General features: G+C 39.1%; 1 protein-coding gene across 4 annotated transcripts in view; it reads left to right on the top strand.

Annotated features, from left to right (window-relative positions):
- BCL11B (BCL11 transcription factor B) overlaps positions 1-12442 on the top strand; it is a 97767-nt gene extending 85325 nt beyond the window's left edge. For all 4 annotated transcript variants that reach the window (XM_064141032.1, XM_064141081.1, XM_064141115.1 and 1 more), the window contains one exon: positions 4813-12442. In XM_064141032.1, coding sequence (XP_063997102.1) covers positions 4813-6824 — 2012 coding nt within the window. In that variant the 3' untranslated portion in view covers positions 6825-12442. The remainder of the gene's footprint in view (positions 1-4812) is intronic.
- The last annotated feature ends 408 nt before the right edge of the window (positions 12443-12850 follow it).

Here is a 12850-nt window from a genome sequence, read left to right on the forward strand (position 1 = left end):
ATTTAACTTTGTTTTGTATTGTTCATGAAAGAGAAAAAAGCTCATTATTGCTTTGACATTTTGGATAGAACATAATCTGTCATGCAGTAATAGAGGGAACAGATTTTAATATTTCTGGAAAGGACCACCTTTTGTCATAATATGCAGAAAAGGCAAGCGTATTCAGTAAGTTCATAGCTTATACTTACCTACTTGAGATGAGGGTAGTACAGAAAATTTAAATCTGCCAGATAAGACCATAGCAATACCTAATGGCTGACAGTTGAACTCAGCAACTTGAATTGGAAAGAAGACTTTAAAAAAAACAAAACTGAAAATAGTCAACCAGTGCCGCAGAGTGCTTCAACACAGAGTGAATTCTCTCTCACTCACTGGTTCCAAATCAAGTTGGTAGAAAGGGATGCATCTACGAGTCGCTGAGCTGTACGTCAGGTACAGACAAAATTGTTTCCTATGTGTTTCATGTATGTGTAGGTAGAACAAAATATTATGATCTTGAAGTGCAGATGGCCTTTGAAGTGGGATATCTGACATAGATGTGGACATCCCTTCAGTCAGGAATTGGGTAAAGGTAATCCTTAAGGTTTATACCAGTCTTTTCAGTTTTTGATTTCACAGTCTACCCTAGCCAAAATGCCAATACTTCTGAACCTATACATCTATGTCTTGGTAGGATCCAGCCTTACAAACCTTTCCTAGTGGCAGTATCTACCTGACTTTAGTCAAACAAATTTGAAGCTACTATTGACTACTCAGGGCTTGTGTCCTGGATGTCTCATCTCAGTACATATACCATAACTGACAACTAATGTAAAGATCAAAAAACCTAAACTTGATCCATCAGTCCAAAAACACCCATGCCTAGTTACTGACTTACAGGTTTGAATCCACGTGCAGTTCACTGAATATCCTTAATGGAGTCTTGGCTTGTGCTTAACTCTAAGCACATTAAAAATTTCTTCACTATCCAACAGAGCACTTCAGCCTGTGCTTAAGTTTCCCTGATGTTGATTACTCATATACTCAAAGTCAAGCACATGCTAAAGTGATAAAGACTGCATATGGCAAAGCCTACATAGCTAGTTGTCGTAAAGTGGGTATTTAGGCAGACTTCAGTACAGGTGGCAAGGGATTAAGATAGCCATATATCAAAAGTAGCCTTATAACAAAGAGTTTTATAGTGTAAGTGTACTGCATTATTAAATATAAGGATAATTCTTGAGCAGTACGTGGCTGTTTCTGGGCATATTTAAAATATTTAGTGAGTTTTTAATAAAAAAATGCATGAAGTGGATCTTCAAAGACTTTTTGACATTGTTCTGTTCTTAAAAGTGAGGATCTACACTGCTCAGGGCAACTTCTAGGCAAGAGCACCATGAAGTGATAATGTGGAAATGAACATTAAAAAAAAAATATTAAAAAACAAGGAGTCTGGAGAGACTCTTTTGAGGGTTGTAAAAGTTTATATAGACATGTATGTGTATATATGTACCCATGTATATACATATATACACAGGTGTGCACACACAAGCACTCAGGAAGCAGCAGAGGCTGGTAGCCAGGTAGCCTGCAGTCAGTTTTGCCATCATGCCAGGGTCTTCGGAAGGGAAGTGTTAAGGAGCATAAAAGTGGAACAAAACAAAAAGGAAGAGAAGACTGCTAGCTTGTAAATCTTAGATCACTAATAACACTAATTTGCTCTATTTGAAAGAAAGCTAAAAAGGTAGGGGATTTACTTTCCTCACTTGAATTTCACAGAGGTAAAGTTTTGGAGAACAAGCCAAACCAAAACATCTCAGTTCCATGTAACATGTAGTAGCAAGCATCCAGCCAGCTGCCATTTTGAGGGTAATTTTTTTTAATCAGCCATTTCAGTTTTGGATTGGCCTTTGTGCCCAGCCTGCTCAGGAATTTTCTTCCTTAAGTATGTGCCTTTGCTGAAGTAAATGTGCTGCTGTTGTTGTCATCATTGTCTATACAGACAGTTCCTTTCTTTCTCCTTGAGCTAAGCTCTTGAGCTAAGCAAGGTGAACGTATGAACACACTCACATGCTTTTATTTTCTAAAGACAAAAACCCCACCCCACAACAAAAAAAGGAATGCATGCTATGACTTTAAAAATGAAAGAATCGAACAGCTGTGGGTAATAAATCGATTAATTAGAGTGGATAAAATGAAGGTGAAGGGTGCAGAGCACTCCTTAATTTGAAGATGTATGACCTTGTAAGATGCTGCACTTCATTTGCTATTAGATCACACTTCAGAAGGGGCTTTATTAAAATCTATTCTAGGGTGAGCTGAGGTAAAACATATTGTTAAAAAAAGCTTTTGACAGAGTATGTTATATACTTTAGTCTGCTTCAGTGATTTCTGTCACTTTTTATACTACACATGTTGCTGCGCAAGAAAAGTTAAAGGTCTAGACATTTTGATCATATTTCATCATATTTCTGTATGAAAAAGAAATTTAAATATTTGAAGTAATAATGGGAGCATTTACTGTTGCTTTGGCCACAGAACTGACATAAAACTCCCTAACTGCCATGGCGCTGAGTAGATTTTTAAGGGATAATGTATCAGTTCCTTTCCATGTTTGTATGTGGCTTTCATTAATGTCAATAGCAGTTACAGGCACTTTTCCCAAGCTGAGCGCAGCTCCCAAACATGTTTTTTCCAGTAGCGGTTGTTAGAGATTAATCAAAGGAACTGAATCTGTCCCATACAACGTTGGATGCAGGGCTGGGCCACAGGGGCCGTGTCAGCCAGGCAGAAATGCCTGCCGTGTCGTGTATGTGTTCTCTAGGCTGTGGAGAGACAGCTTCTCCAAAATCAGGGTGTGAAGCTGCAATTCGCAGCAATAGCCCTACTAAATCAATAGGAGCGAGAGGAGCTCCACCACATTTACCACCTACCTTTGTAAATAAGTCTCAATCTGATAGATGTTTTTTCCTTTACGATTTTATGGATGTTCATTGAGTGATCAGATTAGAGAGGCTGACAGGCTGATAGGTAGGCTGATAATCTTCTAGCCTCCTTGTCTATGGTTTTGTAGTTTTTTGTTAGCAGCAGCCATTCCTGCAACAGCCAGAAGAGGGGAATTCAGTCAGCAGCAATCCTGCTTTTCCTTATGTGCTCAAGGTGTATATTTATTATTGTTGGGGTCTTTCTTTCTTTCTTTTCTTCCTTCCCCTTCCTTCCTTCCTTCCTTCCTTCCTTCCTTCCTTCCTTCCTTCCTTCCTTCCTTCCTTCCTTCCTTCCTTCCTTCCTTCCTTCCTTCCTTCCTTCCTTCCTTCCTTCCTTCCTTCCTTCCTTCCTTCCTTCCTTCCTTTGTCATTCTTACAAAAGTATTTAGGTTTTTTTTGCTGATGTGGTCCTGTTCACCTTATAAACCCTTTCATTTCCAAGCTCAAGTAACAGGCTTTTGTGAATTTCAGTCCCCCTGTCTAGAAAAGAGGTTGTTATGTTCAGCATCAGATCTAAGCACTTGCAGAGGGGCTGAGATCAACCTTTATTTGGGTTCTTCTGCAGAGACAGGTCAAGGAGGAAATTTGGTTCAAGCTTTGAACTTTCAGGAAGTTTAGTTCCTTTAGGTGCAGAGGTACCATCACTAGACAAAATATGTGCTTTCATAAACAAACAAACAAACAAACAAGTGAGAAATTAATTGCAGCTTTTCCAAAATGGGTAAGTTATTTTTTTCAGGAAATCTCTCCCTCATTTAAAAACAACAACAACAACAACCAAAGAAATCCCAGGTCATGATTTTCAAGTTGACACGTATTTACGAATTTATCAGAGTCTTGCAGAGGCCTTGAAAAAAGAGGGGGCTGGGAGGAGGAAAGTGTTTTTTGAAGATAGCACATAGTTTATATTGTGCCCAGAACTGGAATTTTCTAGCTAGCAAAATTATGACTGTGGCCCAGACTTGTCCACACCTGTCCTTTATGTAAAGCTGAATCAAGGTTAAAGGAATGCTTTCCACCTTTATGCTCTTGTTCAAATAAGCTAGAAGGGCAAACAGAACAGTATTTTTGGCTCTGGTGAACATTTCTACATTGGAGGGCAGGCTCAGGCTAAGAAATTCTTGGGACTCAGTTCAAGCACGGCCCGACATTTGTTACTCTTAATTGCAACTGTGCTGTCGGCTTTGATTACCAGATGTTTCATTTGAGTAGCTTCTTGGTGTTCTGGCAAAAAGAATGTCAGAATGGTTTATGCAGGGGTGTATTTTCCAGGCTCCTGTTGACTTGAATAGGACTTGCACAGCTAAATACCTTCATAGTATTTCAAAAAAGGAAGTGCTGGTATGACTGAAGCATGTACAAATTAAATTTAGCAAGATCTGAGGGGAATGCTGCATAAAGTGTATAAAAATAAAGAATGAAAGAGTGAAAGTGACACTGAAGCTCCTTGCAGGTGCCTTGTAAAACCTACCACACCACAGTTTCCTTGTTGTTTTTTTTTCCCCTGTAGTCAAATTCCTTGAAATGAATTCCTTTTTTGTGGAATAAACACTTGAAGGGATTTAAATCTTTATGTGTCATAAAGGAAGGTTCTATTTGCAAGTTAGAGGATATAAATGTATATGGCACCAACGCATATGTGTGATAGTTGTCATACATGTTAAGTGAATAAGTGTAGTGAGTAAACGTGCTGTTCAACAATTTATATCAGTCAATACATTGCAATTAAGTCCTTCTTTCAGAAATGCCAAGGAGGAAATGTGTTAGCAAAATAAAGCGTATGCCAACTGTATTTAAATGTTCTCTGCTATATTATTTTTTGAGTGTTCTTTCTGTTTTTCTTTTATAGGTAAAGATGAGCCTTCAAGCTATATTTGCACAACATGCAAGCAGCCTTTTAATAGTGCTTGGTTCTTGCTTCAGCATGCCCAGAACACACATGGATTCCGCATCTACCTGGAAACAAGCCCTTCAAACAGTTCCCTCACTCCACGCATCACCATCCCTCCTCCTCTGGGACCGGAGACTGTTGCACAGTCCCCGTTGATGAATTTCCTTGGAGACAACAACCCTTTCAATCTTTTGCGGATGACAGGACCCATCTTGCGTGAACATCCTGGCTTTGGTGAGGGTCGGCTCCCAAACACGCCTCCGCTCTTTAGCCCACCGCCTCGTCATCATCTGGATCCACACCGCCTTAGTGCCGAAGAAATGGGGTTAGTTGCCCAGCATCCCAGTGCCTTTGACAGAGTTATGCGTTTAAACCCCATGGCAATTGAGTCTCCAGCGATGGATTTCTCTAGAAGGCTTCGAGAACTGGCAGGAAACAGTTCCACCCCTCCTCCAGTCTCACCCAGTCGCACCAACCCTATGCATCGCCTGTTGAATCCTTTCCAGCCGAGTCCTAAATCACCTTTTTTGAGCACCCCACCACTGCCCCCCATGCCCCCCAGCAGCACTACGCCTCCTCAGCCTCAGGCCAAGAGCAAGTCCTGTGAATTCTGTGGGAAAACATTCAAGTTCCAGAGTAACCTTATTGTGCACCGGCGCAGTCACACGGGAGAAAAGCCCTACAAATGTCAGCTCTGTGACCATGCTTGCTCCCAAGCTAGCAAGCTAAAACGCCACATGAAAACACATATGCATAAAGCTGGCTCCATGACAGGCAGGTCAGATGATGGACTGTCCACTACTAGTTCTCCTGAGCCAGGCACAAGCGAGCTCACTGGAGAGGGACTGAAATCCAGTGAGGCAGATTTCAGGAATGAGAGTGATCCTTCCCTGGGCCATGACAATGAGGAAGAGGAAGAGGAGGAGGAGGAGGAGGAGGAGCTCGAAAATGAGAGCAGGCCAGAGTCAAGCTTCAGTATGGACTCAGAGCTGAGCCGTAACCGAGAAAATGGCTCCAAGTCTCTGCCGGACGAGAAATCCCTCGTCTTGGGAAAAGTCATTGAGAATGTAAGTCTAGGTGCCATCCAGCAATATAATGACATGCTAGCTGAAAAACAGAAGAGGAGTAGCTTCATGAAAAGGTCTTCTGACCAGCGAGACTTGTGTCCTCGAGACCTCTGTCAGAGAGATCCAGGTGATGAAGACTCAGTGGTAGGAGAGCTGGACCGCACTGAGGAAGGGACAGTCAATGGAAGAAACTTTGGCCCAGGTGAACCCTTCCCAAACTTGTTCCCCCGCAAGCCAACGCCTATCACGAGCCCCAGTTTAAACAATTCCTCTAAAAGAATAAAGGTAGAGAAAGATTTGGACTTGCCACCAGCAACGATAATACCTTCCGAAAACGTTTACTCCCAGTGGTTGGTAGGGTATGCAGCGTCGCGGCACTTCATGAAGGATCCGTTCCTTGGATTCACAGACTCCCGACAATCCCCCTTCGCAACCTCTTCCGAGCACTCGTCGGAGAACGGGAGCCTGCGTTTCTCCACCCCGCCGGGGGACATGCTGGACGGGGGTCTCTCAGGGCGCAGCGGCACGGCAAGTGGAGGCAGCACTCCCCATATCAGTGGCCCCGGACCTGGGCGACCCAGTTCGAAGGAAGGGCGCAGGAGCGATACATGTGAGTACTGTGGCAAGGTCTTTAAGAACTGCAGCAATTTGACGGTGCACCGTCGGAGCCACACTGGAGAGCGGCCTTACAAATGCGAGCTCTGCAACTATGCATGTGCCCAGAGCAGTAAGCTGACACGCCATATGAAAACGCATGGCCAGATAGGGAAGGAGGTCTACCGCTGCGACATTTGCCAGATGCCCTTCAGTGTTTACAGCACCCTGGAGAAACACATGAAAAAGTGGCATGGAGAACATTTGCTGACAAATGACGTCAAAATTGAGCAGGCAGAAAGAAGCTAAACCCCCCTCTCCCCCCCACTCCCCGCTAGGTTAAATTTCAGGGGTCTAGGTAACATTTTATTTGTACAGTTTAACTATTGCCAACTGAGAAAAGATGACCTAACTTGCCTCCGTAAACATAACTTAGCATAACTATGGTAGGTGCCAGACTTTGGCACTTAAATATAACCTGTGTCTACAAAGTTCTATTAAAACCCGAGGGTTGATTAAGGCAGTAAAAATTGTGGAGCCTTTTAACTGTGCAATAATTTCTGTATTTATTGGGTTTTTTGTAATTTTTTGGCATGTGCAGGTACTTTTTTTTATTCTTTCTGTTTAAATTTCTTTAAAAATTTTGTTGGGTATCCCTTTTTAATTTTACCCAGTCGTAGCCTGAGATTACTTGCATTGTAGGAGAGAAACATATCTTTAAAATTATAATTTTTGGGCCGCTGCTTTGTTGAAATTTAAGCTAAGCATGTGTAATTTCTTGTGAAGAAGCCAGCATCTGAACAGAAGTACCTTTTTCTTTTTTGCCTTTCCTTTTCTTAAATAACCTTGAAGATTAGGGAAAACAAAATTGTACAGCGGATAACAATCTTGAAAATTAGCACTTTCTTTGGAATTGGATCGAATATGTAGCACTGACAATGTCGCTGACGACAGAGGCCTTTTCTAGATGGATTTCATCACTGAAGTTATGGCAACAAAACAGACATAGGTGCAGAAGGCAGCTACGTTAAAAAAACCCACAAACCTTAATTGTGCATTCTTAATTGCGTATTACTGTGAGATATTTTCTTCATGTTACTAGTTAGGGCAATATAATGGTGTCAGTTTGTCACTTTTTGGGGTACCTGTCCCTCCCTGCCTCCCTCCTCCTGGAGACAGTAAAAGTACATATTGAGTATTGTAATAATGTTTTCAAACGTTGGAGGAGCCAAATGCCATGGTTTGGGTTTATTTTTTTTTCTTTCATTTTAAACCACAAAATCATAAATTTAAGTTCAGGACTTCTACTTTAATCCAGAATTGCTGTAATTAAAACATTTACTAGAGGATGGGAACGTGGGAATTTCTCAATGAAAAGCCTCAACTCAGAGATATGTGGTTTACGAACAGAAATATTAGAGCTATCTTAGATGATGTGCAACAGTGTTATTATAAGGAAGGGAAGAATAAATTCTAGCTGATCTACTTGTCTTGGCAAGATTCTGCTCCTGCCGCAATCGGCAAGAGTTTTCCCCATGACTTAATTATGAACAGTATGGGATGTATCCAGAGAAAAGCATTACGACAGAAGAAAAAAAAATCAAGCAAAGAAAAATGCACTTGCTCTGCTTTCAAATTCCAAAATTTTAAAAGCCTTTTATGACTAATATTGTCAACTATTGTCAATTGACAATTACGGTTAGAGATTTTAATTATGTTGACCCGCACTTTAAAGCTTTTTGTTTGTGGTAAAGAGAAAAAATGGCTTCTCAACAAGAAATTACATGATATTCTTCTACTTGGCCCAAAGGTGGGTTAAACTGTAAGGGAACAGCTGAGATTAAGTGTCAGTGTTGCTAAGCATGGCATTCACAATACTGGCACTATAAAGAAAAAAAAAAAGAAAGAAATAAAAATAATTTATTGGACAGTTTTTCTACTGCCATTCAATTTGACGTGAGTGCCTTGAAAACTGATCTTCCTATTCGAGTCTCTTGAGACAAATGCAAAACGGTTTTTGTGAAACGAAAGACTTTAAAAGACAAGAAAAAAAAAAAGTAAAGCAAGAAAAGTACGTTCTTTAGGAAAAAAAAATAAAAGAGCCACATTTACTTAACAAAAAAAAAAAAAAAAAAAAAGGAAAGAAATAATTCCTGGTTGAAGATAGTGGACACGAAATGCCATAAGACCCAATCCCATGAAGATGTATACCCAGCACAACTTCGGACATCCATTAGCTGAATTATTCTCAGCTTTTTTTTTTTTTTCAGGACAACGCTGCTTAGGATATGGAATGGAAATGAGTTACTGCTGAATTAAAACTCAAATGACACAAATTGCAAGTTGTTATCATTGAATGAGAAAAGCAAAACAAAACAAAACAAAAAAAAAACAATTCAGGAACAACGGCTAATTTTTTTTTTTCGTTTGTTTGTTGGAGAGTTAAATTTAGTGCACTCTGTCTTAAAATACGTTTACAGTATTGAATACATACAAGGGTAAAAAAAAAAAAAGAAATTGTGTGTACGTGTGTTTGAGCAATCTTTTTTTTTTTTGTTGTTGTTTTTAATTTCAAAGGTTGCTTAATAGGTTATTAAAAAATAAAAAAAAGGAAAAAAAATACAAACAACAGAAAAAAAAAAAACAAACCACAACCTTGCCATAATGGCCATGTGTATATTGTTTTCTTTTGGTGACGGGGTTTTAGTATATATTATATATATTAAAATTTCTTGATTACTGTAAAAGTGGACCAGTATTTGTAATAATGGAGAATGCCTGGGCATTTTACAAAACCAGAAAGAAAAAAAAAAAACACACAAAAAAAAACAAACAAAAAAAAATAAAAAGAAAAAAAAATCCCCTTTCTTTTTTTTTGTTTTTGGTTGTTGTTTTTTTTTTTTAAATCCTTGAAAATGTTGCAGTAAAATTTCAATGGTGGGTCTATAAATTTGTTCTTGTCACTGTAAACTGTAAAGTCTTGAGTTTTAGTAAATTTTTTTTCTGCCTTGGGTGTTGAATTTTTTTTCTTTCTTTTTTTTTTCTTTTTTTTTTTTGTTTTGTTTTCCAAGAAAAATTAATAATTGTATAGAATCTTGTATTCGGGGATTAAAAGGTGATTGCTACACCATGTAGAAAAAAGTAAGTAGAAAAAAGTGCTTAATATTGTTATTGCTTTGCAGGAGAAAAAGAAAAAAATCACGTTTCGGACCTGTACCTATTTTTCTCTTTTTTATTTTCTTTTTCTTTCCTTCCCCCTTTCCCTTCCCCTTCTGGAATGGATATTGATATTGGTTGATTCATATGATGTAGGCACTTGCTGTATTTTTACTGAAGCTTGTAATTTTTTAACTGTACGCTTGTCCTTTTAAAGGGATTTAATGTACCTTTTTGTTAGTGAATTTGGAAATAAAAATAAAAAAAAAAACAAAACAAACAAGCTGCCATAATATATTTTTTTAATTTGGCAGGATAAAATATTGCAAAAATACTAAAAAAAAAAAAATTTGTAAGTGAAGTCCTTATTGTACAGGAAAAATAAAAAGGGGGTTGTTAGACGACCTTTGAGTAAAAGAAACAAAACAAAACAATTAAGCGCTTTTTATTTTTAGGGTTTTTTTTTGTTGTTGTTGTTGTTTTTCACAAATAATTTTAGTTGTATATATATATATATATATTGGGGTTTTTTTTGTTTTTTTTTTTTTGTCAGAAATGGCCTACAAAAAAGTGCTGTTCCCACAGGGCTCTAAATAATGTCAAAGTTGCCTGGACCCCTTGCATCAAGGTTTTACCAGGTATGGTTGAACCAGGCTGGATAGTTATTGCTTATTTGTGTGAAATGAAATTCCGTTCATGGAAAGGTATCTAGGGTGACATCCCACAGCTTCCCTGCAGATATCAGAGAGAGAGAGAGAGAGAAAGATTTATTTCCCCCTTTTCCGAACAAGATGTACAACACATCTTCCTTCTCCTGGCCACCCTCTCTCCATTCACTGCTCCCCGCACCCTGCCACCGCCCTCTGGAAGAAAGTGATTTTATAGCAAAAAGTGAGAGTTGTTGCACCCATTTTGACATAAAAAAGTAAAATGGTCTGCTGGTGGTACAGCTGTCACCAGGTTGAAGTAAAATTGGTCCAGGCACAGCCCTCCTTTTCCCTGTCAGAACAGGACCTAGTCCGTGTACAGGTCTTGCCAGTCCATGTTATTAGCTGCTTTGCTGCTGTTCACTCCTAATTGTACATTCCATAAATTTTTGAATGTTTGAGGGACTGGGATGAAATCCTGTGCCTTTTGATTTTTCTCTTCTTTGCTGTTCCTTCTCTCTCTCACACTTTTGGGTCAAGGGGAGGAACTGATGCTCTAGTGGGTCAAGGTGGCAGAAAAGGAACTGATGCTCTAGTGAAGGGGAGGAGGAGAAAATGCTCACTGCTCTTGCAGAAAGTGACAGTAAAAGTTAAAACAAACATAACCAAAAAACACACTGCCATGCCAAATTCTGCTGCTTCCATCAATGCAGAACTGCTGCAGCAAGTGGAGAGGCATGCATGTGACAGTGGGGAAAATTTGCTTCAGCCACCTATCAGATAGGTGCATCTTCCTGGCTTGAACAACAGACCCTTAAGACTTCTGGACAAATTCTGGATCTGGATTATACTGATAGGAATTGTCCACCACTCATAGTCCTGCATTACTCCAGCATAGCTGAGGCTGAAATGTGGTCTCTTAAAGGCACATTTTCACTTTTTGGTGAAAATTCAGATCTCTGGCATTTGTGTAAATCCAGAGTCATGCCACAGAACTCAGCTGAATTTCTTGGACATGCATCAGTGTAACAAAGCTCAGAGTTAACTGCATATTTACAGTCCAGAATTCACTGGTTTAAGAAAGAACTTCGCCTTTCATTTTGGTACAAATTGCCTAGGATCTCCAGGCTCTCTGTTGTTTTTATTTATCAAGGATAGGTAACACCAGCAGTTGTCTAATTTTGTGAGTTAGATCACCAAAACTAACAGCAAGTCACCCAAAAGCACAAGGGTTTTGTTTCTGCAGACTGTAGTGATAATGAAATGGCTCTCCTTTTCTTCTTGCTTAGAAGAATTCTAGTTTACTAGGCCATAAGCACAATATAACAAAAATAAAATAGCTATGATGCTGCCATAGTTCTTTTCACAATTTAAATAGGTTTTTATTATTATTTAAGGTTGAATTTATTCTTTTGATTGTGTCTGGTCCTACCACCTTTGAAGTCCAGAGCAAAACTCCAGTCAACTTCCTTGGCAACAGGTCCTTGGACAGGACCGAGAACCTGGTTTTAGAAAGGAAAAGTACAGCTTATTAAGGAGAGGGTCAAAACCCCAGCATTTCATCCCAGTCCTTTGCAAAAGACAGTCCAAGGTTTTGTTTTTCACAGGCAAACTCATTTTTATGGTGCTCTTTGTATTTTAGAACTGCAAAGCAAAGTAACGTTGATTTAAGTTGTTTGCATTTGTACCGGCAAGGCAAAATATTTTTATTACCTTTTTCTATTACTTATTGTATGAGCTTTTGTTGTTTACTTGGAGGTTTTGTCTTTTACTACAAGTTTGGAACTATTTATTATTGCTTGGTATTTGTGCTCTGTTTAAAAAACGAGAGCACTTTTTTTTTTTATTATGGATAAAATGTTGAGATGGCTGGAGGTCATTTCAATATGGCTTAGTGAAATATTTATTGTTCCTTTTATTCTCTGTACAAGATTTTTGGCCTCTTTTTTTTTTTTTTTCTTCTTTTTTTTTTTTTGGTTTGTTTTTTGGGTTTTGTTTTTCCCTTATTGTCACAATGTTGAGTTCAGCATGTGTCTACCATTTCATTTGTACGCTCGTTCAAAACAACGTTTGTTCCAGTTTCAAGTTATAAAAATAAATTGGACATTTGACTTGATCTCCAAATCTTGTCTTTCCTGTTTTTTTGAAATTGAGAAGGGAGGGAGGGGGGAAAAAAAAGAAGGAAGTGGCCAGTCGAAGCTTCAGTATGTGTTGTATTTTCTATTAGTTTTCGTGGGAGTCAGTGTTGTTTGGGGAGGACACTTAAACACCTTGTATGATGCTAAGTGACTTAAATATAATCATAGAATCATAGAATCAACCAGGTTGGAAGAGACCTCCAAGATCATCCAGTCCAACCTATCACCCAGCCCTATCCAATCAACTAGACCATGGCACTAAGTGCCTCATCCAGTCTTTTCTTGAAGACCTCCAGGGACGGTGCCTCCACCACCTCCCTGGGCAGCCCATTCCAATGTAACTTATTCCCTGAGTAGGAGTTGCAAAAGAAAATGATAGACTCACGCTTGAAAC

The sequence above is a fragment of the Pogoniulus pusillus genome, chromosome 1 (assembly GCF_015220805.1).
Source record: "Pogoniulus pusillus isolate bPogPus1 chromosome 1, bPogPus1.pri, whole genome shotgun sequence".
NCBI classification, from domain to species: domain Eukaryota; kingdom Metazoa; phylum Chordata; class Aves; order Piciformes; family Lybiidae; genus Pogoniulus; species Pogoniulus pusillus.